This window comes from Moschus berezovskii, chromosome 19 (genome assembly GCF_049115385.1).
Source record: "Moschus berezovskii isolate FMDL1 chromosome 19, NW_MosBer_1.0, whole genome shotgun sequence".
NCBI lineage: Eukaryota > Metazoa > Chordata > Mammalia > Artiodactyla > Moschidae > Moschus > Moschus berezovskii.
This window is the reverse complement of record NC_142478.1, coordinates 47,999,243-48,026,363: the sequence shown is the minus strand read 5'-3', so window position 1 is coordinate 48,026,363 and position 27,121 is coordinate 47,999,243. Positions and strand designations below refer to the sequence as shown.

General features: G+C 49.7%; 1 protein-coding gene across 1 annotated transcript in view; it reads right to left on the bottom strand.

Moving 5' to 3' along the window:
• Positions 1–27,121, bottom strand: part of GALNT9 (polypeptide N-acetylgalactosaminyltransferase 9) — a 116,292-nt gene that overhangs the window by 76,247 nt on the left and 12,924 nt on the right. The window contains exon 2 of the mRNA XM_055405089.2: positions 6,126–6,306. Coding sequence (XP_055261064.1) covers positions 6,126–6,306 — 181 coding nt within the window. The remainder of the gene's footprint in view (positions 1–6,125; positions 6,307–27,121) is intronic.

Sequence of the window (27,121 nt, the reverse complement as noted above, 5' to 3'; positions counted from 1 at the left end):
CCCATGAACTGTAGCCTGCCAGACTTCTCTGTCCATGGGATTCTCCAGGCAAGAATACTGTGGGTTGCCATGCCCTCCTCCAGGGAATCTTCTAGACCCAAGGATCAAACCTACATCTCCTACATCTACCTGCTTTGGCAGGAGGGTTCTTTATGACAAGTGCCTGGGAAGCTGGGAGGGTGGGTACTCCTCCAGGAGAATCTCCTGTGCTCAGGACCCTCCCAGATGTCCCTGAGCACTCCCCATCTGGCTGTCCCTCTGTGACCTTAATCATATCTTTATTACAGAAGAGGCCAGTAAACACAGGTATTTCCCTGAGTTCTGTGAACAGTTCTAGCAACTGTCTGAAGCCAAGGAGGGGTCAGAAATGCCAAGGGCAGCCTAGATTTAAGATTGACATTTGAGTTTCACCTGTGAGGTCTAACACTGACTCCAAGCAGATGGTGTCAGAACAGAATCCAACTGTAGGACATGCAGCTGGTTTCAGAGAATTGGTCAGTGTGGGGAAAACTTACACATCTGATACCAGAATTGTTGTGAGTGTGGTATCATTGTGAGAGTAAATAGTGAGGGGTTTGTTTTATTTTCAACTCATGGCCTTTTTCAGAAAAGATTTTCTGACACTCCCCCACCCCACTGCAGAACATAAGGCACAAGGATACTGCATTTTATTGAGCACTTATTGCTGTACTCTGATGCCTCAACATCCCTCATGGGTTTCCTAGATTCTGCCTACATCCCACCTGGGGATGCCATCAGTTTCCTTCCAGGATCCTGACTGATCCTGGGGCTGACTTGAAGGCAGGCAGAGCTGATGGCTAACAGCAGCATCCCCTAGATCAAGCCACACCTGAAAGCCTACCATTCAGTGCCTGAGCCAATAAATTCCTTTTTTTTTTTCTTAAGTCATTTTAAATTGGATTTTAAGTCTTACCAACTCAGCAAACTGGGGCCCATGTTTTATGCAATGTTCTCACGATGCCTTGAATAATCCCCTAGATGTAGTCCGCTGAGCATAGAGGGAAGCTCTGGGCTGAGTGACTGGAGGCAATAAGCTCCAGAGAGGCCCAGGGAAGAGTGTATGGGGCAGGAGGGGTGAGGGGGAAGGGGTATGGGGGAGGGACTTGAGGGAGGGGCATGGGGAAGGGAATTGGAAGGCCTCTTTTTATTTCTAGTTCCCCGACCACATTGCCCATGGGGATAGGGGCGCCTGGTGCCAAAGATTTCTCTTTTCTTTTTTGGGGGAAGAATTTGTATATAAACAAACAAGTAACTAAATAAAATCCACATTCTCTAATTCAGAGAGGCAGAGAGCTCTGCCCCTGCAGATCAGAGTTTCTGTAAATCAGGTTTCTATCAATTAAGGTGGATTGTAAATGTCAGCTCTTTCAAAGTTTGCCCTGATGTCTTCTTTTGTAACGTGAGAATGACAACTGGGATTGATCGCTCTGTCAGTTTTTATTTTGGCAGACTGAGGTTTCTCACAGGTGGCCCGCCTGCTCTGTGAAGGGAGGGCAGGTCTGAATCCTCAGAGGGAAAGTCAGAATTGCTCCTGCTGCTCAAGCAAATCCCAGGCCCAACAAGACCTGGGAGGTGCTTCTGAGGACAGGAGGGTGTGCAGTGACACACCACACACATCAGGTGGAGCACTTTCCGCTTAAAAATCAGAAAGGCCAATGCAACGCAGAGACATTACTTTGCCAACAAAGGTCCGTCTAATCAAGGCTATGGTTTTTCCCGTGGTCATGTATGGATGTGAGAGTTGGACTGTGAAGAAAGCTGATCGCCGAAGAATTGATGCTTTTGAACTGTGGTGTTGGAGAAGACTCTTGAGAGTCCCTTGGACTGCAAGGAGATCCAACCAGTCCATTCTAAAGGAGATCAATCCTGGGTGTTCATTGGAAGGACTGATGCTAAAGCTGAAACTCCAATACTTTGGCCACCTCATGCGACGAGTTGACTCACTGGAAAAGACTCTGATGCTGGGAGTGATTGGGGGTAGGAGGAGATGGGGACGACAGAGAATGAGATGGCTGGATGGCATCACCGACTCTGTGGACATGAGTTTGAGTGAGCTCTGGGAGTTGGTGATGGACAGGGAGGCCTGGCGTGCTGTGATTCATGGGGTCGCAGAGTCGGACACGACTGAGCGACTGAACTGAACTGAACTGAATGCAAATTTGCTTAAGCAAAAAATTTAAATATACACATGTAGGTATAAAGAATCCACCTGCCAAGCAGGAGATGTGAATTCGATCTCTGAGCCAAGAAGACTACCCTAGAGAGGGAAATGGCAACTCACTCCAGTATTCTTGCCTGGGAAATCCCATGGACAGAGGGGTCTGGGGTTGCAAAGACTTGGACGTGACTTAGTAACTAAAACAACAACAATGAACTAAAACAACAACAATGAATGTGTGCATGTTCTAATTTACTGCAGAGTCTACAGGATTTATTTTTTCATTTATTTGTAATTTATTGCAAGTGGATTCAGGGACAGCTGGATCCAGGTGCTCATAGCATGACACTAGAACCCAGTTCCTCCCCACCTCCCAGCTCTGCCATGCCCTACTCTGGATTTTTTTTTCTTGGGTTTTGCATGTGACCCCTGGGAGCTCAAGCTCTTCCTTCCTGTTGATAATATGGTATCGCTCCCCAGGCTCCTAAACTTGCAGTTTTACTTTGCGGGGGAAAGCTTGACTTCTCCCTCATGGCCTCAAGTAATTCCAAGACACACTGGCAACTGGTCTAGACCGTGTGATCTTCCTGATCCAATCACTGTGCCCGGTTGACCATAAGCTCTGATTGGCTTAGCACTGGGTCATGTGACCAACTCCAGCAGGAGTGGGGCGTTTCCATTGGTCCCCACATTGAACCGGGAGCTACTACCCAAAGAAAGAGAAGTGGATTTGGAGGAGGCAAAGGACAAGTCTGTTACAGGCAGATTCTCATCTGTTTTATAACTGCCGCTGCTCTGATGTTTGGACAGGTAGCAAGACCATTGGGAGACCCCTGCCCTGGGCCCAGGGCTGGGGGGTCTGGAATGCCAGAAGTCCAGTCACCCTGAGCCCTGAGGGCTGGGACCACTTGGAAAGCAGGCCCTGGGGGAATCAGGGGATCACAGAGGCTTCAGCACCGCGGTAACTTCTTTGTGACTGGACACAAGCCTGATGCCTATTGGGCAAGGAGTACAGCCATACAGAGGCAGCGTGGAAGGGTTCTAGAAAGTTCCACAGAACCACAGAAAGGATGTAGTAACTGGGAAACAGGATAAGAAAGGACTTACCTTTCTTTCTTTCAGTCATGACAACGAATGCTATGAGGTAAAAGAAGGGATGCAGCAGAAGAAGGAACACTCTCCTACTGTCTCTGACCCACGTCCAGTGGCTGCAAGTCTCCTGGAGTCACAGGGACGGGGTCCTGTGTCCCGATATGCCATGTGACACAGGGAGGTGGAGCATGGCGCCACCTCTGAGCCAAGTCAGCTGAGGTGTCCCCGTTAGGACCACGTGTACGGGGAGAGGTCACAGGAGGGAGTCTGGCTTGTCCACGCCCTGTACCTCCTGGGAGGTGACCTCTGAGCCCTTGGAACATTCTGCTTGATGAGAGGCCTGGAGCCTCGCAGGGTAATCTTTGCTGCAAGCAAGTTCATGTGGGGTCTCAGCTTGACCTCTGCAGGAGCTTGGAGACTGAAGTGAGCCAGTAAAAAACCCAGACACCAAGGCTCAAGGGCGCCCCTGGTGGCGATACGTCCCGGTGCGCTAACCCCTCACTGCGGGGAGAATCAGGCACTGTCCCCGCGAGCCCCACGGCTCTGAGGGGCATCTGGGACTCCTTCCTGTTGTCCTTCAATGACAACAAGCTGCGCCACATGTGTAACAGCTCTGCTGAGCCCTGCGAGTCCTTCAGTGAGTTATTGAAGCTGGCCTTGGGGGTCCTCCGAATGACACCATGGCTGCCCCGGGGCTCAGAGCCAAGAATGGTGCTAAATTCCAGCAGCTTTGCTGACTCTGCTGACTGGATAACTGGGGTCATTCTCCAAAAATCAGGACACAGTTGAAGGGTTGGGGGGGGTGGCTTTCAGAAATCGACGCACACTGGAACACAGGCGCACTCACACGCGTTCTTGCGCGTACACATGCGCGCGCTCACGCACCCTCAGAGCACAGACTGGCGCTTCCCAATCCTGACTCGTTCAGGTCCGTGCCTGTCTGCTGTCAATCTCGGCACCCCCTGCCTTATTACTTACTTAGGATGTGTCTCCAAATTGGGCTTTTTACACCTAAATGCACTTTCCATCCAAAAGGGGACCTTTATGTCATCCCTGCAAATGGAAAGAGGCACTACTTGTGCTATTTCAGTGGTAACCATGAAAATAAATGCGGTGAAAATAAAACAGCACCGTCACCTGCAGCGCGTGGTGGAGCAGGTGGGAGCCGCCTGCTCTAGGCTCTCTGACTGTAGCGGGGACAGAAGGGTACTTTCTTAGGGATGGCGACACAAGGGAGCCTAAGCTCCCACCGTGTGGCTCCAAGCTGTCCAGGGAACACACCAGCACGTTTAAGGGACAGGGTGGGGGGATTACATGGAATCAGAATGGGGCAGAGACAGGCTGGTTACCACGTTCCAGGCTCCAGCACTCCCTGTTGCAGCCGCGTGCTCACTCCAGCCCTAAACTGATCTCTGGCATCCCACCTCACTGCCCCTGCAGCAAGCCCTCAAGTTTGGATAAATGAGGAGTCTGTGAGAACCGCTCCCTGGTCCTCCGTAGGCTGGGGTAACCCCGAGGCCAACTCCATAGCTGCCCCCATCCCCAGTGGAACTGATCTGCCGTCGTCCATCTGAACCCGCAATAATGATGCACCCTCTCAGGGTCCAGCCCGTCCCTGTCAGCCTTCCCATTCCCTCCCAGGGCTTCTGGGTGTGTGTCTGTGCTCCGTTGCTGTCATCAGACTCTGCAAACTGGTGGAATGTTGCCTGCTAGGCTCCTCTGTCCATGGGATTTCCCAGGCAAGGATACTGGAGTGGATTGTCATTTCCTTCTCCAGGGGATCTTCCTGACCCAGAGATAAAACTCATGTCTCCTGCATTTCCTGCATTGGCAGGCAGATTCTTTACCACTGAGCCATCTGGGAAGAGCTTCTGGGACCACTTTACAAGCCAAAGTCCTGTCTCAGAGGCCACAGCAGGAAGAGGGGTAAAACCAAGACAGGAGCTAAAAGTAGATACACTCCCACCCCCCATCTGCCTTTCCTGAAAGACTGCTTCAGAGGCCAAGGCATGACCTGTCACCAACTCAGGACCCACAGTATCAACTCTGACTACACGGTTGCTCAGCCCAACCTAGCCTAAACTCTGGTCTCTGCTGGAAAGGTGTGGCTGAAAGTGTTTTGCTTGTTCTAGGTTCCCAGCTGTGGCTGGAACCACAGCAAGGAGTCTGGCCAAACTCTTCATTCATGCCCAGGGCCCAGGCACCCTGCTTGGCTGATTTATTAAAGCAATGATGTTCACTCAGTATGGCATTTTGTTCCAATCTCACCTCTGCCAAAGGACCTAGTGAGCTTTAGTACAGGATGCAGTGGTCTGAGACCAGGAATCAGTCAAGGAACCAGAAGGCAAGGCCACAGCCATCCGTGGGTCTGACTTTTCTGACTCAACTGCTGTGACTTTGGGGATCAGTGGGCCTGGGGTTTAGAGGCAACTGAAAGACATGGGAATATCTTTTAGACATAGGCAAGGCTCATTTCAGGCAGACACTTCACCCACCATCTCAGTTCCTGGACCAAGAGCAGGGAGGACAAATGTACTTGGCAGAGTCTGATGCTTCAAGCTTGTGTCACTTGTTGCTTGTGTCATCTAAAGTGGTGGCACCTGGAGCATCAGCTGGTGAGGCCCAGCTTCCTGGGCAGGTCCAGACTCAGTCCTGTGGTGGGCACCTGCAGAGGACACCCAGGGCACGGGGGGCAGGACTCCGAGGGCAGAGAACCCAGAGAAGGCAGATGGGGAGGGCCCTGCCAGCCAGGGCACCCTTCCCTTCGCTCTGCCCTGTAAATGTCTGGGTGCCAGGAGCCCGGGCCTGCAGGAGTGCTGCTTGGAGGTGCCTGTGGGAGGGGCCGTGTACTCACTTTTTGGGCCTGTAGTCCGGGATGGTACGGTCCAGGGAGATGCGGTCGCTGAGCTGTGCGTTGTACCCGTATTCCTCGAACTTGCCTTCTGTCTCTTGGCTGTCATCCCGCAGGGTAGCTGCCATGCCGCCCTGGCCCAGGCCTCCTGGCCCCTCCACCAGACCAATGGGCTTGGCAAGGCCTGGTGAGAGAAAAGAGGAGGTCAGGCAGGTCCCAGGCCCTACCATGTCCCTCCCCCCCGCCCTCCTCCCAGCCTCACCCTGACAGCCCCTTTCTTTCAAATGCAAGCACAGCCAATTCTTCACATATTGCAGAATTCCAACTATAGGCCACTGCAGGAAGGCAAAGCTGTGGGAACTGTATAAGGACCAGTGCCAAGGTTTCAGGGTAGGAATGAGCAGACAGAGCACAGAGAATTTTTAGGGCAGCGAAACTTTCTATGATGATGGATACATGTTAACATACATTTGTTCAAACCCAGAGCAGGTAGAACACCAAGAGTGAACCCTCATGTAAATTGTGGACTTTGAGTAATTAGGATGAGTCAGTGTAGGTTCATTGATTGTAACAAATGTACCACATTAATAATAAGGGGGTAAACTGAGTCAGGGAGGGGCTACACGGGAACTCTCTGTACTTTCTACTCAATGTTTCTGCAAACCCAAAACTGTTCGAAGAAGCAAACTCTATTGGTTTTTTTTAAATGTCAAATAAAAATAAGTGAACTTTAAAAATGTAAAGCAGCTGCTCCCAATCCTTAATATTGTTAATCTTCGTAATTCCAACTAATTGTACATCCACACAATGCAATGCTACTTTGGGATGGAAAGGAAGGAACTACCAAATATACAACAACCTGGATGAGTCTCAAAAGTATCGTTGAGCAAGAAGCCTCCCAAGGCACACAGGAAAACGTAAGTACAATTCTGTTTACCATCAACTACAGATTGGCACTTGCCATGGGCACTTGCCATCTACCTCTACAAGGATTAAGTCATGTGCTGCTGTATCTGCTGGCCCTCCACACCCCCTGAAGGAGTTCAGGGTGGAGAGCAGAAACAAGGCACTCTGTTGAGTCCTGCCCCAAGACCATATAAGCAAAGCCCAGAAACAAGGTCCTCTCTGGAACTGCCTGAACCCCCTTTGTAATTTGCCAAAAGCCCCTCTGATCACCACCAGCAGTTTTCCTAAGTCCAAATTAGGCAAAAGTGCCCATCCTGTTACCCACCATACAGCACCCTAGTCAATCACCTGATGCTAACCTTCCAGCAGGCATTTTCTTTGTCTTGAGGCTACGAAAATTGGCTATTAACTCATGAAAGCTGTCGACTCTCCCAGGTCTGTCAGGAGGTTGGCCCGCTACACTCACAGCGCCCACATTATCTCTGCTCTTTTTTCTTAATAAACTCACTCCCTTCTGAAATGCTCTGTGTCTGGAATTTCTTTTCCAATCTGTGTTTAGACCACCTCAACGCTCTGGGCTCTGGGAAAACCAGCAGGACAGGTCTTCAGATAGTTAGATATTCTTAGGAGCTGATTTTATGAGCCCAACTCGTATCTCCTAGAAAGGCACTAAAATTCTTCATGGTGGCAACTATTTCTTGGGACTAGCAGAAACTTCATGAGATAAGCAGGAACTTCCTACCAAAAAAATAAGTGCTTGATTGCCTATACTCCCCCTTCACCAAAATCACATCTATACTGTCTTCCCCACTACCTTCTTGGAGCAGTTTCTCAGAAGCATCTGGGGTGCTCTATCTGGGTTGCAGTCCTCATTCTGCCCCAAATAAAAACCTAACTTGCAATTCTCGTGCTGTGCATTTTTTTTAAAGTTGACATTACAAAAGTTAAGAACAGATGAAGCTACTCTATGGTGACACCAGGAGACCTCCAGGATGAGGGTGGCACTTGCTGAAAAGGAACCCTCCTAGGGTGCCCAGGGCAGGGATTGGGAGAGGGCTGACCTCTATCTTCCACATACCCAAGGGTCTCCTCTGTTTACCAGAGCCAAGGACCTGTGAGTGCCTGAGAAGGACAAGCCAGGGGAATGTTCTTCTGGAATGTTCTATTTGGTCACTTGTGCCAGGAGAGGAGACACCATCCCAGGGGGAATCAGGGACCAGAGCAGTGCCCACCAGGCAAGGAGCACACACCTTGCTCTCCCTAGGATGGACTTCTGTGGGGCATCTTGGCTTTGAGAGTGAGGTCCAGGGAGCAGAAGCTTAAGACAGAAAGAGTTGAAGTGAACTCCCATCTCGGAAATGCATTTATTAGCTTTCACAGAGAAGTTTCTGGTCTTAGTTCAGGCCACTAGAAGTACAAACTCAGAAATATCTAAAACTGATGTCACATGCTGCTCTACACTGGATATCAGGCTCTTTCTTTGTGATACCCACTCCCTCCTTGAGATCTTAAATTAATTAAACAAGAAGTCCACTTGGCTGGAGGGTCTAATGCATGGTGCCTAGGCAAGTAAACCCAAACCTAAGCCTGTGAATACCTCAAGGTTGCTGCTGCTGCTAAGTCACTTCAGTCGTGTCCGACTCTGTGTGACCCCACAGACGGAAGCCCACCAGGCTCCCCCGTCCCTGGGATTCTCCAGGCAAGAACACTGGAGTGGGTTGCCATTTCCTTCTCCAATGTGTGAAAGTGAAAAGTGAAAGTGAAGTCGCTCAGTCGTGTCCGACCCTTAGCAACCCCAGGGACTGCAGCCTACCAGGCTCCTCCATCCATGGGATTTGCCGTGCAAGAGTACTGGAGTGCCTTGCCATTGCCTTCTCCGACCTCAAGGTTAAGAAACGGAAATCCCAGTCACACACAGCCAATCACAGCTAACTACACAAAGCTGGGCGTTAAGCCCTACCAATCAGCAACCTCCTTTGTTTCTACACTTTTTCTCTATACTTTCTCCAGCTCCTGGGGGTGGGGCACTCTACCACTTCCTGTTGGAGGTTGTCCCATTCCAGTCAATTTTTGTCCAAACATGATCTTTCTTTCTTTTTGGTCCAGTGGCATTCAGGATCTTAGTTCCCCAACCGGGGACCAAACTGGCACCCTTTGCAGTGGAATCATGGAGCGCTAACCACTGGACCAACAGGGAATTCCCCAGCCCAAATATAATCTTAAGATTTGTAATCTGCCTCAGTTTATCTTTTAACACTTCCCAGCGAGGGCAGGAATGTGGGGGGCTGACCTCCCTCCTCCATACACCCAAGGGGCTCCTGTGCTCACCAGAGCCATGGCCACAGGCTCCAGGGAACTCCCATGATCCAGAATATTCCATTTTAAATGACTAATGTAGCATTGGTATCTATGTTGAACTGAAGGATACTCAGATGTAAAATTGAAAAATCACATGACTCAAATCACTTCCAGTTATTTTAATACTGCAAAATATATATAATCATGCTGTTTTTAAACGTCTGTACTGTACTTGCAGTTTTCTTTGAAAGGTCTGTAAATAGATGTCTCCCACGGGCGCGTGTACTTGCAGACCTAAAGAGAACATCTTACGGCTCATGGGGGCCAGAGACTGTGTGTAGGGGGGTCAGGGTGGGGCCTGGCAGCGGTGTCACCCTGACAGCGGTGACCAGACTCCTTCACACCAGTTTCCGCTTACAAAAGCAGAAAGCACACACTGAAAAATTCAAACCATCCAGAAAGTTATAAAACAAGGACTTAACGTTTCCTGTGCTGTCTCCCTCTCTTCAAAGGAGATAATTTTCTTCTGCTTTTCGGTTTTCTCATTTTGTCCACTGCAGACACACATAATAATTTTATGGATCTAGTTCTTGCTTTGTCAGCCTGAGACAATTTCCCTTGACTTCCTGGCATGAAAGATGAGGATTTAGTCCTACCGCCTACATCCCTGTCCCCCTCCCTCCCTCCCTTGATTTTTCTCAGCTATGTTATTATATTTAGTTATTCTAATGGTTACTTTTCTGACCTTAAAAGGAACACTTAAGGATCTATTTCAGGAAATATCAACTTTAGCTGCTGTCTATGGACTCCCTATCAGGTTAGATGAGAAATTAGCATACTCCCAGGGTTGCCGTTCAATGGTAGGAAGTTTCAGTATATACAGTTGTTTCAGGGATAGATATATATATATACACATATATATCTGAACAAACTTGGAGGTCTACCGCAGAACACTGTGCCTAATTACGAATACTGCCTTGTGCACTTAAAAATGTGTTAATGATTCACTTGGCAGTACACCGGAAACCAACACAGCTTTGTATTCAACCACACTCCAGTTTAAAAAAAATTTTTTTTAATGTGTTAAGAAGGCAGATCTCATTTCAATGTTCTGACCACAATAAAAATAAAAACATAAAATGCTGAATTGCAAAACACAGAAAAGACCTTAACATACTTCTCTCTGCATCTTTCATTTAGCTTTGCCATCACTTTTATGGTGATGATTCAAAGATCATTTGAGGGCTTCCCTGGTGGTCCAGTGGCTAAGACTCCGCACTTCCAAGGCAGGGGGCCTGGGTTTGGTCCCTGGTCAGGGAACTAGATCCCGCATGCATCAACCAAGACCCAGTGCAGCCAAATAAATAATTTTTTTTTTAAAGACCATTTGTAACATCTACATTTTGCTCTGTAACTACGATCGAGCTTTCCAAAGATTGGTCCATGTGTTGATTCTAAAATAAGAGAGGAGGCCACATTTGCTACACGGTGATGATGTAAATACTATTCTCTGTGGAGCCAGGCAATGTGGGTCCATGAGGACCAAAGTGGAATTCTATCAGTAACTGCACCTGTGCACCTAGTGAAGAATTTTCGAATATCAAGACAGTATTGATGGCTTTTTCTGACATTCTGTTAATTTTCCCCAAGTATGCATATTTTGGTTTGCATCTTTTTTTTTTTTTGGTTTGCATCTTGACTTTCTTTTTTAAAAAATATTTGTTTATTTGACTGTATCAGGTCTTTGTTGTGGCACATGGGATCTTTCATTTCATCTAGAGGGCTTCTCTCTAGTCACAGTGCAGGGGCTTAGTTGCCACAGGGCATGTGGGACGTTCGTTCCCCGACCAGAGATTGAACCCATGTCCTCGGCATTGGAAGGTGGATTCTTAACCACTGGACCTCTAGGGAAGTCCCTGCATCTTGGCTTTCTGTACAGCATTATAGGGTGAAAGTAGAAGGAAATGGCAACATTTTGGGAAATGGCAAGCCCCATATTCTTGGGCTTCCCTGGTGACTCAGTTGGTAGAGAATCTGCCTGCAATGCAAAACACCTAAGTTTGATCTCTGGGTTGGGAAGATCCCCTGGAGAAGGGAATGGCAACACACTCCAGTAACTTGCCTGGAGAATCCCATGGACAGAGGAGCCTAGTGAGCTACAGTCCGTGGGGTTGCAAAGAGTCAGACACGATTGAGCAACTAACACACACTTGTCCAATAATCTTGCTTGGAAAATCCCATAGACAGAAGAGACTGGTGGGCTACAGTTCATGGGGTTGCAAAAGAGTCGGACATGGTTTAGTGACTAAACAACAACAAACATAAGGACAATAAAAGTAACAGTCAGGTAGCATATATCTTTTAGATACGAGCACATTCATTTCCCACAGCACCCCTGTGAGGTAGGGCTATAATTCGCCCCTTTTGCAGATGAGTTAACTGAGGCACAGAGAGATCAAGTGACCTGCTCATGGTCACGCAGTTTGCAAGCACCAAAACCCACATCTGCAGGCAGGCAACGTGGCACCATAGGGAGGTGCTTTGCTGCTATGCACTGCTGCCTCTCAAGAGCTTCTGAACCCCTGCCTATGGGCTGGGGTACAAGTTCCTCTTACAGATTCTCCTCACAGCAGGGCTGAGACTAGACTAAGGTGCCTGGGGTGCAAGATTCAAGGAAATCCCTGTTGTGAGGGTCCCCCCTCTCAGAAAACCCTCCATGTCTTTACTCCGTGAGTCAGCCATCTGCCAGGTGCCCACATCCACAAATGACCACAAAGGCACCGTGCGTGTTGATTTGGGGGTTATAAATAAAGTTTACTGAGCAAATGGGTTCACGAACGCAGAATCTATGAATATCAGGGCAGGGCTGCCCTTCGATATTGTTAGCTACAAGTGGGCACTTGCCACGGGCACTTGCCAGCTACCTCTACAAGGATTAAGTCATGTGCTGCTGCAGCTGCTGACCTTCAACACCCCTGAAAGGAGTTCAGGGTGGAGAGTAGAGATGAGGCACTCTGTGTTTGAGTGAGGGGAGAACTGGGAGGACACATCTTCAGATACTTAGATATCCTCAGGAGCTGACTTTATGAGCCAAATTCTTGTATCTCCTCATATCTAGAAAAGCATTAAGATCCTTCATGGTGACAACTGTTTCTCATGACCTAGAAGCTTCGCGAGACCAGCAGAAACTTTCTGGAAAAATATATGCTTGATAGCATGTATTCCCCCTTCACCAAAATCATATATATATTTCAGTTTCAGTTCAGTTGCTCAGTTGTGTCCAACTCTTTGTGACCCCATGAACCGCAGCACGCAGGCCTCCCTGTCCATCACCAACTCCTGGAGTTTACCCAAACTCTTTTCCATTGAGTCAGTGATGCCATCCAACCATCTTATCCTCTGTCGTCCCCTTCTCCTCCTGCCCTCAATCTTTCCCAGCATCAGGGTCTTTTCAAATGAGTGAGCTCTTCGCATGAGGTGGCCGAAGTATTGGAGTTTCAGCTTCAACATCAGTCCCTCCAATGAACACCCAGGACTGATCTCCCTTAGGATGGACTGGTTGGATCTCCTTGCAGACCAAGGGACTCTCAAGAGTCCTCTCCAACACCTCAGTTCAAAAGCATCAATTCTTTGGTGCTCAGCTTTCTTTATAGTCCAACTCTCACATCCATACATGACTACTGGAAAAACCATAGCCTTAACTAGACGGACCTTTGTGGACAAAGTAATGTCTCTGCTTTTTAATATGTTGTCTAGGTTGGTCATGGGGTCGCGGAGAGTCGGACATGACTGAGCAACTGAACTGAATTGAACTGAGGTTGGTCATAACTTTCCTTCCAAAGAGTAAGCGTCTTTTAATTTCATGGCTTCAGTCAGCATCTGCAGTGATTTTGGAGCCCCCCAAAATAAAGTCAGCCACTGTTTCCACTGTTTCCCCATCTATTTGACATGAAGTGATGGGATCGGATGCCATGATCTTAGTTTTCTGAATGTTGAGCTTCAAGCCAACCTTTTCACTCTCCTCTTTCACTTTCATCAAGAAGCTCTTTAGCTCTTCACTTACTGCCATAAGGGTGGTGTCATTTGCATATCTGAGGTTATTGATATTTCTCCCAGCAATCTTGATTCCAGCTTGTGCTTCTTCCAGCCCAACGTTCCTCATGATGTACTCTGCATATAAATTAAATAAGCAGGGTGACAATATACAGCCTTGGCGTACTCCTTTTCCTATTTGGAACCAGTCTGTTGTTCCATGTCCAGTTCTAACTGTTGTTTCCTGACCTGTATACAGGTTTCTCAAGAGGCAGGTCAGGTGGTCTGGTATTCCCATCTCTTTCAGAATTTTCCACAGTTTATTGTGATCCACACAGTCAAAGGCTTTGGCATAGTCAATGAAGCAGAAATAGATGTTTTTCTGGAACTCTCTTGCTTTTTCCATGATCCAGCGGATGTTGGCAATTTGATCTCCGGTTCCTCTGCCTTTTCTAATTATATATATATATATACACACACACATACTGCCTTTATACATATATACGTACTGTCTCTCCCCTACCTTTGGAACAGTTTTCTCACAGCTATCAGAGGTGCTGTCTCCCAAGCAGCAGTCCTCATTTTGTCCCCAAATAAAACTTAATTCGCAACTCTCATGTTGTGTGCATCTTTTTCTAGTTGACAATATTTTAGCCTCCACTATGGACATGCTGATGGGACCAGCTGGACATGGTTACGGTTGGAACCAGAGCCCCAGGAGCCTTGCTTGTGTTCTTCTTTGCTCATCTCCCAACAGCCATGGAGCCTGGAGGGGACATGAGCTGGTAGAGTGAATGGAGAAGGAGTGGCTGAGCCCAGCAGATAGGGTGGGCAGTGAACCAGCAAGCCGACTCCATGGGTGCACACCCCTGAGACAGCCCTGGAGGAGGGAGGAACAGCTGCCCTTAGAATGGCGGTTATCAATCTAGAGCAGCGCCCCCTGGAGGACACAGGCTGCAGGGACCCACCCAAAGTATCTGATTCTGCAGGTCCAGGTGGGCCAGAGAGCTGGCATCTCTGAGAAGCCCCCAGGGGATGCTGATGCTGCTGGCTGGGGATCCCACGTGGAAGACCTCTGCCATGCGTGGAACAGGGACTCATGGCCTCTCCCCTTTTCAAGGGTACGTGATGCACTGCCGACAGAAACAATGTACAGACACTGCTTCTGGGTTCTAGAGGGGCCAAGAGCCAGGACAGGGTCCTGAGTGGGTAACTTCTGGGCCTCTCCCTGGGCCCTCTTGGCCCTGTGGATGGCTGACCCAGGGGAGGCTGCATGGGCTCTGAGAGGCTGGCCCTCCAGAGCACCCCGGCACCCCCTCAGGGAGGCAAGCCCTGCTGGCCTCGGGTCTCTGATAGTCCTCATCACAGTCCTCTGGAGCAGGAGACATCTGTCACAGCTCCCCTGATTGAAAACCCACGGATCCGATTTCGCTTTGAAGGAAAGTCACGCACATCGGTGCTTCCCTGCAGGGTTCCTGGAGCTCTCATCTCTCTTTTCTCACATCCCAGCATTGACTCACATCTTTTCTCACAAAGAATTCCTTCTAAAGAGGCAGGATTGATTGATCCCCCCAGGAAATGAGGGCAAACGGAGAGAGAGGGAAATTGTAATGATTAAAGATGGCTTGGCCGTTACTGTGGGATCTGAGACCCACATTTCCCTGAACCTATGGTCAGGTAGGGCCTGCCAAGGCCTTCTGGAGTCACACCTGCACTGGGTTTTCCTCCTCACACCTGCCAACTCCCAGTTCCACCAAGTAACCGGCACAGGGGGTAGGGGTGGGTGTGGGGGGACAGCCAGGTGCCCTCCTTCCCACCCTGCCTCTGGGGGCTCCTCTTCCAATTAGTTGTCCTTGGCTCAAGGGCCCCTGAAAAAGCAAAAGACCAGATTCTGCAGACGGTTGTGGGTTGAACCATGCGCCAACCCCCAAAGATACGCTAAGGTCCTGACCCTGCAGACCCGTAGGTGCAAACTTATTTGGATAGAGGGTTTTTGCAGATGTAGTTACAATGAGCTCATCCTGAATGGGGCCCCAATGACTAGGACCTTATATAAGATGGAATTTTGGACACACACAGAGACAATGGCCACATGACAGCAGAAGTGGTGACAGCAGTGATGTGGCCAGGAGCCCAGGACACCTGGGGCAGCCAGGAGCTGAAAGAGGCAGGAAGGATCTGTTAGGGGAAACACTGACTGAAATGGTCCATGCTGGCCAGGCATCGCAGTAACCATTTGTGTGAGTTATTTTACGACAGGAGGCCCCGGTAAGGAACACGGAACTAATAAGCCACCACCAACCAGAGCTGACTCATTGGAAAAGACCCTGATGCAGGGAAAGATTGAAGGCAGGAGGAGAAGGGGATGACAGAGGATGAGATGGTCGGATAGCATCACCGACTCAATGGACATGAGTTCAAGCAAGCTCTGGGAGATGGTGAAGGACAGGGAAGCCTGGCATGCTGCAGTCCATGGGGTCGTAAAGAGTTGGACACGACTGAGCAACTGAACTGAGCTAAACTGAACTGTACTGAACCAGAAGAGTTCAGGAAAGGTCAAAAGGTGACACCACGTGTCCTACCACCTCCCAGGATCCTTCTCACTGGCATCTATCTTGGCTGAGTGACTCGTGTGCCACAAGGAAAGACCCTAAGTCAGAATAATTGGCCAAAGACAACCTGGAAACTAATCCCATCACCACAAAACCCGAGACTGGGAGCCATGTGACAGAGTGGTCCTCTTGGGTTCCCTGACCCTCCTGCTCTCTGCCCAGGCGCCCCTTCCCAATAACATCTCTTGCTTTGCCAACACATGTGTCTCCTTGGACAATTCATATCTGAGTGTTAGACAAGAGCCCACTCTCAGGCCATGAAAGGGGTCCCCCTTTCTGCAACAGATCTGTCCCTGGAGGCTCAGAGGGATCTCACCCTGCTGACACCTTGGTTTCAGATATCTGACCTCCTGGACCGTGAGAGGGCAATGTCTGTTGCTTCAGTCACAAATGTTTGTGGCATTTTGTCAGAGTGGCACCAGAAAACCTATACACAGATGCGACCTCACCCCAGCCGCTCGGACGTGGATCCCGAGAACTGGGCGTGCCCGGGTGGAGCAACAGTCACATCCCACAGCCTGTTGTCCAGCTGATCTGTGCCGACGCAGGTGCAGATTCAGAGGCGCTGGGCTTCCTTAACAAGAGCGGAGGGGTGGTTTTTCCTGTTTTGAAATCCTCCACTTCCTCCTCCAGGGGAGGGTGACCCAAGCTTCTCATTTCATCCTTGAATAGATGTGATTTGGGGAACAATGGGAAATTTGCATTCATTAGCTCAGCCTTTGAAACTTCCATCAGACAACTTTTCAGACAATCCGACAAAGGAGACCAACAAAAGCCAGCCTCCTCTCTGTATTTCTGGGACCGGAGGTTGCTGCTGTGGCTGGGCCGTGACAGGTGCAGCCCACATCTGTCTCCTTTACCCACCACAAGGCTTTCTGTGCCAAGTGCTTTCTTTCTGCCCACTTCACAGAGAGCCCTGAGGCTCTCCCTGGCCACCCAGCCTCTTAGACACATGCTCTAAACTTCTGAGTATCTCAAAGAAGCATCTTAGAGAAGACTCATAAAGATCATCTGCTTTTCATTTTGACACCAGGGACATTTTAATTACAATTATTACTATTCCAAAATCACAGCAGATGGTGACTGAAGCCATGAGAATAAAAGACACTTGCTCCTTGGATGAAAAGCTATGACAAACCTAGACAGCGTATTAAAAAGTAGAGACATTACTTTGCCAACAAAAATCCATATAGTCAAAGCTATGGTTTTTCCAGTAGTCATGTATAGATGTGAGAGTTGGACCATAAAGAAGGCTGAGCGCCAAAGAATTGATGCTTTTGAAATGTAGTGTTAGAGAAAACTCTTGAGAGTCCCTTGGTCTGCAAGGAGATCAAACCGGTCAATGCTAAAGGAAATCAACCCTGAATATTCATCAGAAGGACTGATGTTGAAGCTGAAGCTCCAATACTTTGGCCACCTGATGCAACGAGCCGACTCATTAGAAAAGACCCTGATCCTGGGGAAGATGGAAGGCAGGAGGAGAAGGGAGCGACAGAGGATGAGATGGGTGGATAGCATCACTGACTCAATGGACATGAAATTGAGCAAACCCAGGGAGATGGTGAAGGACAGGGAAGCCTGATGTGCTGCAGGCCGTGGGGTCTCAAAGAGTTGGATCCAACTGATGGATTGAACAACTATCACTGTCGTCTCAAGAAAGAAGAGGCTACACTACACCCTGGGCAGGAAGGAGTCCCCCTCATGACAGTATACTAGTGGAGGGCCTCTGGCTGTCCCTTGGCCCAGGTTGGTGGACAGCATGGGGGTGAACACCAGGCCCTCACTACAGATGAGTGACAGAAGGCTTCAAGGTCACCTGCTGGTCCATGATGCTCCTGGCTGCATAATTCCCCTCCAGGAGGTTAAAGGGCTCCCTCCACGGGGTGGATACCAGCTCTTTAACCTCTCAGTTGGGGTTAGAGGTAAGGATGGTGGTGGAAACACTCACAGTTAGCATAGCTTGAGGACCAACTAAGTGACAGTGGATAACCAGTGTGGCCACGTCACAGCATCTAGACTGAATACAAGCCTAATCAGGGGATCCGCAGAAGCTCTCTGCACGCCCAGTAGGGCATCACATCTCACTCAGAAAATTAGCTGCCAGCTGGCGTTCAGGGAGCTTCTCCAGCTCAGCAGGAAGGCCAGGATGAACAAGGCTTCCCGGGCACCCGCTGGCTCCGGGCTTCTGCACCGCCCTTGCAGAGGGGTCAGGGGAGCACAGGGGAGCGCGAGGGGCAAAGCTGCATCCTGCTTTTGCTGCCACTTCAAGTTACTGTCAGGATTTCCCTGTTGGTCCACTGGTTAAGAATCGGTCTGCTAATGCACAGGACATGGGTTCGATCCCTGGTCCAGGAACTAAGATCCCACAAGGCAACTTAGTTGCCTTGGAGCAACAAAGCCCCCATGTGCTGCAATTACTGAAGTCTGAGAGCTCTGGAGCACTTGTGCTACAATGAAAGAGTCTGCCCAGCACCACGAAAGGTTTCGTATTAATGCAACTAAGACCCCATGGATAAATAAATATGAAAAAGGAAAAAGTTACTGTCAGTGTCTCCCACACTGTTGTATGTGAGTCAATAATAATTGTAGTTAATAACCATCTTTTAAATCACCATGATATCTAAACATTTACTTAACAGTTCCTCTATGCTTATACCTTTACTTATTTTACATATTTAGGATCATGTTCTTATTTCAGAAATTGAACCACTGGGTCAAGGATAAAATATTGCTGTGGATCTTAGTGCCAAATCACTTTCCAAAAGGGTTAGATTTGCTTTATACTGTGGCCAGCAATATCTGTTTTTACTTTTCTAATTAGAAAGTGCATTTCTTCTGATTGAAAAGGTCACTTATCGTGGAAAATTCTGAAAACATATACACACAGAATCACCCAGGATGTCACTCCACTGGGAAGACCAGAATCAGTATTTTAGTGCCCTATATTATTTTTATAAGTTTACATATAATAGTTTCAAACAAGTTTAATAAATACAAGTGATGTATATATAAGTCCATGTTCTGTTCTTATCACTACCTCTTAAGCATTTCCTTATGTCACTAAAAATTCTGCATAAGTGTAACTTTATATGGCTGCAAACATAAAATCTCATCTTGTGGTTGTACAATTTATTTCTTCATCCATTCATCAAAAGTATATGATGTGTCTCAAATGTCAAGCGCCGGGCCAGGTGCTGGCCATCTTTGTCTACACAAAGGGAGGTGGCCCACTCAGTTGCGCTCTAGCCCAGGTGTGCTCAGGTGTGCTCCAGCTCAGCCCAGGTAGACAGGAGCTAGACTCACCAAGGCAGAACAGGTGCCTGAGGCCCCAACACAGAGGCCTGGTGGGTGGGTGGCTCTCCTAGGAGCCCAGACCACTGGGAGCCCAGGTCCAGGGAACAGAGGTGGGTCCCGGGCTAAAGGAAGCAAGTCGTCAAGGCTGGGCTCCAAGGGGGCAGGCACAACTCGCGGGCCCTTTTCAAATCCAAAGTCCCACCTCGCCCCTGCAGATGGAGTGTGCATCCAGAACTCTCTCTGCTCTGGTGCTCTTGTCCAGAGCCCGAGGGGACACTTCCAGTGAAACGCATTTGGTTTCTGAGGCAGAGATTGGACTTTCCAGAGGAAAAGTGGCTTCCGTTTGAGGATTGGGGTGACCAGAGGGCCCTCCCCTCTCAATTTCATCATCACGGCTGTAATTGGCAGAGATCGCACACGGATGTGAAAGGCTGCTGAAGGCCCACAGCAATTCTACTTTTATGGAATAATCATTGGAAGTTCCTTTCCCTTGACCTGAGGGAACGCACTTTTCCAATTAGAAGAGATAATTTGGAAGACACCACGGGGAGGAGGAGACGGCTCTATCAGAGCACGGGTGTGAGATGCTATTCATGCAGTGTGGGGGCAGGGGGGACTGACTTGGGTCTGGAGGCAGGATAGTGGGGGTGGGGGTGGGGGGTGGGGAGGGGGGAGCGGCTAGGAGGAGTTCGGATCCCGTTTCCCAGACCCTTTCTCTTGTGCCCTGAGAAAAGTGACAACGGCTGTTAATGATAAATAGGACTGTCGCTTGGCATGTGTCAGGGGGCAAAAGGGAGTGGTGGGGATGGGGTGAGTGGGTGCACACGCCCCACGTGCAGCAGCCACTGCTCCAGATCTAACGGGTCCAAAAGCACTGGATCTTCCAGACTTCCCAGAGAAGGCGGCAGTACATATTCGCATCTCTAAATATCAGCGACTCATTCATATTTTAGAAAAAAATCACATTAAGTTAACAAACAGGGTCTGTGTCTATTAGCTGGGATGGGCGTGGCGGGCTTAGTAATGTATCCCAAAGGTTCCGTTCCGTCGCTCAGTCGTGTCCGACTCTTTGCGACCCCGTGGACTGTAGCCTACCAGACTTCTCCGTCCATGGGATTCTCCGTCCCTGGGATTCTCCAGGCAAGAATACTGGAGTGGGTTACCGTTTCCTTCTCCAGGGGATCTTCCCGACCCAGGGATCGAACCCGGGTCTCCCGCATTGGAGGCAGACACTTTAACCTCTGAGCCACCAGGGAAGCCCAAAGGTATCAGGTTCTAATCCCCAGAACATGTGAACGAGTTGCCTTATGTGGGACTTTGCAGGTGGGATTAAGGTATGACCCTTGAGATGAGAGATAGATGGTTTACCCAGGAGGGCCCCAAATGCCATCACAAGTGCCCTTGAATGGAGAGGGCGGGGGCATCTGACACAGAGAGGAGGCCCGTGGCATAGAGCCTTAGCCAGCAGCAAAGGCACAAAGGAAGGGACCCCTGGACCCCCAAGAAGCCAGGAGAGGCAGGAAGGATCCCCCTGAAGCCTTCAGAGAGTGCGGCCCTGCCGACATCCCGATTTTAGCCCAGGGAAACCCATCTCAGGCTCCCAATCTCTGTAACCGTGAGAGAAAAATATCTGTGTGGTTTTAAGCAACTCCCAGCCAATGAGTTGTCACAGCAGCAGTGGAGAAATGCACCTGACAGAAGAAGCCGCTGTAAAAGCTACTGATGTTCATATCCTGGGTGGTCCCTTCCTCACTCCTCTGCCCCTGGCCTGACATCCTGACATCCTCAGGATAGGGCAAGGGACCAAGCAGAGAGCTGGGTGGAGACCTGCCTGCCGAAGTGCAGTCTCATGAGAGTGGGGAGGCCCCCAGAACTGGGATCTTGGGATAGTCTGCTCTCACCAGTACTTCCCAGGAGCCCTGGGCTGGACAGTCCAACAACTTTTGTCTACAGTCAGCACATGTGAACCACAGTGCCCTAGGGATGGTGGGGGGACAGACTGTCAGATGTAGAAGCTCAGGGAGAGAGGGGTGAAGGCATCTGCTGAGGAGCCAGGTGGAGGCAGGGCCAGGCCTGGATTCTAGCTGTCCCGGGTACCCTGACCCTAGAGTCCAGAGGGATGCTCCAGCCACTGGACTCCTCAGAACCTCAGGGTAGACAGTTAGAGTACAGGAGCCTGGGTTCTGGGGTGCCCAGAGGCTGGGTGTACCTCAGGAAACTTGGGCACTGACCCTCAGCAGACAGCCCAGACCCTGCAGGGGAGCAGCAAACAAGAAGAACCAGGTAGCCCGGCATGGGGATCAAGTCCCAGAGGCACACCAAGTCCCCACGTGGTGTTCGTAGAAATCAATGCAAGCAGGTCTTGTGGGAAGCCTTCCTTTGGAAGGATCCGGCAGGATGGCTTCACAGGTCTGCTTCTTCACAGGCTGCAGCCTAGGGCCCCAACCCTACATAGGCAGGGCCACGGCCCCACCCTCGCTGCGGGTTCTGCACAGCCCCCTGAGAAGTCAAGAGCTTGTGCCCTCGGTTTAGGTGAATGGACAGGGGTGGTGGGTTGAATGGTGGCCCCAAAACCCTGTCCAGAGGCAACCTGTGACCATGGCCTTATTCAGAAACAGGGTCTTCGCAGACATTAAGTAAGCTAAGGACTCTGGGTGAGGTCATCTGGATGAGGTGGGTCCTAAATCCAACGATGAGTGTCCTTACAGTTCAGAGAGACACTTACAGAAGGAGAAGCCACATGAGGAGGGAGACAGAGATCTGAGTGAAATACCTACAAGCCAAGGATCGCCCGGGAGCCAGGACTGCCAGGAGCCGAGAGAAGCTGGAGAGAGGCCTGGAACAGATTCTGCCTCAGCACCTCCAGGAGAATTCAATCTGCCAACACTTTGATTTCAGACTTCTGGCCTCTAGGACAGGGAAAGGATAAATTCTGGATGTTTACAGCTACCCTGTTTGTGGTTTTTTGTTATGTAGCAGCCCCAGGAAACTCATACAAGAGGGAAGGGGGAGGGGAGGGGGGAATTGTAAGAAAAAGGCCAGCGGCAGACCCCATGGTTGCTTGGCTAGCATCTACTCTCTCCATCCTTTTTATTAGTGGAATCACAATTTGTTTTGGATAGAAAAAAAAAAAAAGCTAAAACGCTCGCCTCCCTGGGCTGACCTTGCAGCTAGAAGTGGCATATGCCCAAGATCTGGTTATTAAGATTTAAATGGAATTTTCTGGGTGGAATTTCTGGGAAACGGGTCTAAAAGGCACAGGCTCAGCTAGTATATGTGGGGTTTGCTTTTGGTTTTTGCCTTTTATCTACATTATTTCCCCCTTTCTTCTACCTGGAATGAGGACTCGATGCCTGGGGTCCAAGCAACCATTGCGTGACCATGAGGTTGACTGTCACACAAGAGGAAGGTGGGGGCTGGAACTTAAATGGGATTGGGCTCTTGAGGATGTCCACCATCCTCTGGATTTCATGTTCCATAAGAAAAACAAAGTGTGGTGCAGTTACATCTTATCAATCAGGGTTTTGTCAGAACTCTGAATTCTGCCCCCAGAGAAGTAAGGGGGTCAATGTTAGGAACAAGAGGACACCACAACAAGAAAGACCAGTCCACCTTCCCCAGTGGACTCCCACCCAAGAGGGACTTGGCTGTCCATCCAGGGCCAAGAGCCTTCCAGGTACGTAGACGAAGCCACCAGCTCCAGAGGAGCCCCTGCAAACTTCCTCTCCCCCGGCAAAGTCATTTCACACTTGGCCAACCCACTCCTTCCAGCACAGAAACCTGGGCTATGTGGGTGGCTGTGATTTTTCAACTTGGAAGGAAGCGTGGCTTTCAAGCTTCCAGCTTGTCTTTGAGTCACTGATTTCCATCTGTCACGGCAACTTAAGCCAATATTCCAAGAGAGGAAGCCGCCCAAATGAAGAGGCTGCCGGTCACAAGATAATCTGAGAGGAAGAGTTAGGATGGAGACACCTTCAGGAAGTCAGAGGCCGTCCTCACCAGAAGGTTGGACAGGACACCCCTGGGGACACACAGCAGCTGGCAGCCCAGATAAGGGGACTCCATCAGTAGGGGACCCATAGGGTCAGACCAGGCTGGTCAGGCCAACTTGCCCCCTAAAACCACCTAAGAATGTTAGATTTAAAACAAAGTAGCAAGATCAATTGTGAAAAAGCAGTAAGTATCTGACAAGATGGGAAGAAATTACTAGGACAAACCTGAAGAACAGAAGGGATTTGAGAGATGACTGAGTCCAGAACTTTCTTTTTTCCCTGAGGATGCTCTGAACATGGGGAACTTAGGGACACAAAGGGGAGGAAGACAGTGGGCCAGATGGACCCCTGTGAGGGGCACATAGCCTCTGGGCAGCTTGGGGACCCACAGGCCTTGAACGGGTATGGGAAGTAGGGGCTCTACTAAAGACCTTCCTCCTTCCAGCCCCTCACCCCCAATGAACCTGGAGGAGGAGATGCAAAACTTACCCTTCCAGGCCTCCAATGAGACCATAAATCCATGTTTTCTGAAGATGATCAGCACACGGCAAACATACTGGGATGCTCGAGAAGAACAGACTCCAGACGGGTGGCACCAAGTGGTGGATCTTTACACTCCTCTGGGATCAAAGAGGTATCAGGGGATTTCCCTGGTTGTCCAACAGTTAAGAATCAACCTTCCTCTGCAGGGGACGCAGATTAAATCCCTGGCTGGGGAATTAAGATCCCCCATGCCGTGGGGTAATCAAACCCACACACAACAGCTAGAGAAGCCCATGTGTTGCAAAGACACAGTGCAGCCAGAACAAAACAAAGACGCCATCAGTCTCCTCTCCTAGCATCACCCAGAAAGTGGGACTCCACAGTTTGCAATGGAGAAACACACCCTACCCCCCATGACCCACTCATCACTCACCAGGCTCCTGACAGTCCTCCATGTACCCGTGACCTTGACCAGTGACTTCACAGAGCATGGGTTTGAGGGTTGAGGGGTGGCAACGATGGCAAGCCAAACATCCCACCACCCCGGCTTCCCTCTCTCTTCCCTGGTGAGAATTTAGGCCGATTTTACGTGCTTGGCTATTAATTTTAATGATTACAAAGCGGAGATAAAAGCAAGAGCCCCTGGTTTGCCTTTGAAGATAACGTCCCTCCCAGCTTCTGTTTTATCCACGCTCTCCAAACACAACGGGTAATTTCATTACAGACAGGTCTTTTAAGATTCCCTGGGGACCCAAACCAATAACATATTGTCAATAGCGGGAAGACTGACTGCCCTTCTGAAACTATGAAGTCATGAAGATTTCGCAGGACATGGCAGTACCTGTAAAATATATTCTCACTGAGACTAATACAGTATTTGATAAATCTTCACACATAGTACTTGTGTTCAACCAATATGAATATTTATGGGACCAAAGCAAGGGAGATAAGGAATGACTGGAAATATCTGGCAAAATGGATTTCCTGGTTCCTTCACTTTGTTAAGTACGTGGGGCCGTGGAGCATCCCTCTGTCAGCTCTGTGCAGGAATATGTCCCCGGATTTGGGTCTGGTTGCTACTGGGGAGCAGGAATGGGGGATGTTTGGGTGTCCTCTCACTTCAAGATGACCTGACTCTGAGTAAAGCCTCCCAAGACCGTCAGGGTGGCCAGGGCCTTACACCCCCATGCCCATGGCATCAAACTCCAGTCCTGATGGCAGAGTCTCCCAGGAAATGCTTGCCCCATAGGCCAGCCCAGCTCTGGGGGTCACAGGCAGGAGGAGACCTCGGAGGTTACACTTGGGTCCTTAGGGAGCCGAGAGCCTGGGTGGCCCAGAGAGTGAGGCTGACTCAGTGCCCACAGCCCCACTGGGGACAGGGCCCGGCTCCGCCCTGGCCTGCATGCTGCCCTCCGGGCAGTGGCTGCCTGCCATGCTCAGGCCAGAGCCCCAGGACCTTGTGCACGGGAGGTGCTTATGGATGAACGAAGGAATGAACGCAGGAATGAATGAATGGGCCGCCACAGGCCCCCAAGAAAAGGAAACAGAATGGGAACCAGGAGTACTGCCCCGAGCTCTGTCCTGGAGACTGACCTTCCAGACAAAGAATGATAGATAAGCATGAGAGCTTATGTTGACCTCGAAAAGGCAGAGTGCCCCCTCCCAGTGCGGCCCCCCAGTTCAGTCAGCTTAAGCTGCATAACAAGTACCACCAAAAGGGGGCCAAACAGCAGACATTTCTTTCTCATGGCTCTGGAGACGAGAAGTCCGGATCAAGGTTCCTGGTGAGAACAGTTTGTTTCCTGATGAGAACCCTCTCCTTAGCTTGCAGAAAGCAGCCTTCCTGCTGCGTCCTCAGGGTCCTTCCTTGGTGTGTGTATGCACAGAGAATGAGATTCCCATCCTCCTCTTCTTAGGAGGCCAGTGATCCCATCACGGGGGCTGCCCTCATGACCTCACCTAACCCTAATCACATCCCAGAGGCCCCACCAGGGTTAGGCCTCCAACATAGGAATCTGGGGGACACAGACATTCCATTGCATTTCATCCCAGCTCCCCAAATTCACATCCTTCTCTCATGGAAAATAAACTCACTCCATCCCAACAACCAACAAGATGTGAGACTCATAGGCCCACTGTCAAGTGGATTTGTGAAGGTCTACCTGTCCATCATGCATCATCCATCCACCTTCCCACTCATCTACTCATCCATTCAAGCATCCTTCCTTCCCCCCTCCCTCCACCCGTCCATAAATTCACCCACCCATCCGGGGAACAAAAATTTATTGAGAAAATGTTATATATCAGGCATCACGCTACCCATCTGTTCAAACTCTGCCCCATTTCAATTCTTTTCCTTCCATTGTCTTTGCTGACATTTCTGAGGAGTTCCTATGTGTCAGGCACTTTCACATGCATCACCTTGTCTAAACTCCTCAAAATCCTTTCATGGAAGGGTAATCATGCTTCCCATTTCACAGATGGGAAAAGCATATCTCAGCAAGGAGAACTGGCCTGACATGGTCATCCAGCAGGGGTTTGGACCCAGGTCCATCCAACTCCAGTGTGCAGCTCCAAACTCCTCCTCATCCATGAAGCCCTCCTGACCTTCAACACAACCCATCAACACAGTGATCCCTTTTGTCGCTGATACTCAATGCCTTAGAGGCCAGAGAATGCCAGTTGGCTGCCTCTTTCCCACCTCACTGTAAATTCTCAGAGGAAGGCACCCAACCTCCAAGCTTTGGGCACCCCCTCCTGTGCTCTGCACAACAGATCATGTTCTGTGAGTAAAGTATTAATTGGATTAAGCCATCTCTCTGATCCCCCTTCTTCAACTTCCCGTGGACATCTTGGAGCATGGTGTTTTTCTGCAGGGGTGGGGCTGCATTAGAAAGAGAACCACAGGGCTGGTGGAGTTCGGTGAGGGGAGGTCAGAGAAACTGTGGACAAGCAGAAACCAGAGCTGGTGCTGAACCAGGTCATCCGAGCCAGAACCACATGCCAGGCATTACCCCCACGAGCTTACATGCTTCCTCCACTTACTTCTCACAATAAAACCAAGAGATAATTACTATTTCATCCCATTGTACAGGTGAGGAAACTGAGGAGCAAGGCTGTGAAGGAACCTGCACAAGGCTGCAGGGAGCAGGGCTGCTCACCTGGGTGTTCTGACTCCGCAGTCACAATGCAGCTGCAAGGCTCTGCCCCCATCAAGGAAGATATAAGCGTGTCTGCTTCCCTGTGTCCACTGCAAAGTGCTCAAGCACACAGAATATTAACACATTTTCCACAATATGCTCAAATAGTGTGAAAACAATCCCAGGCACTTTCTGTTATTGTCTTTCTCTGGAATAAAGTTGAAGCTTGCTGGGTTTCAGAT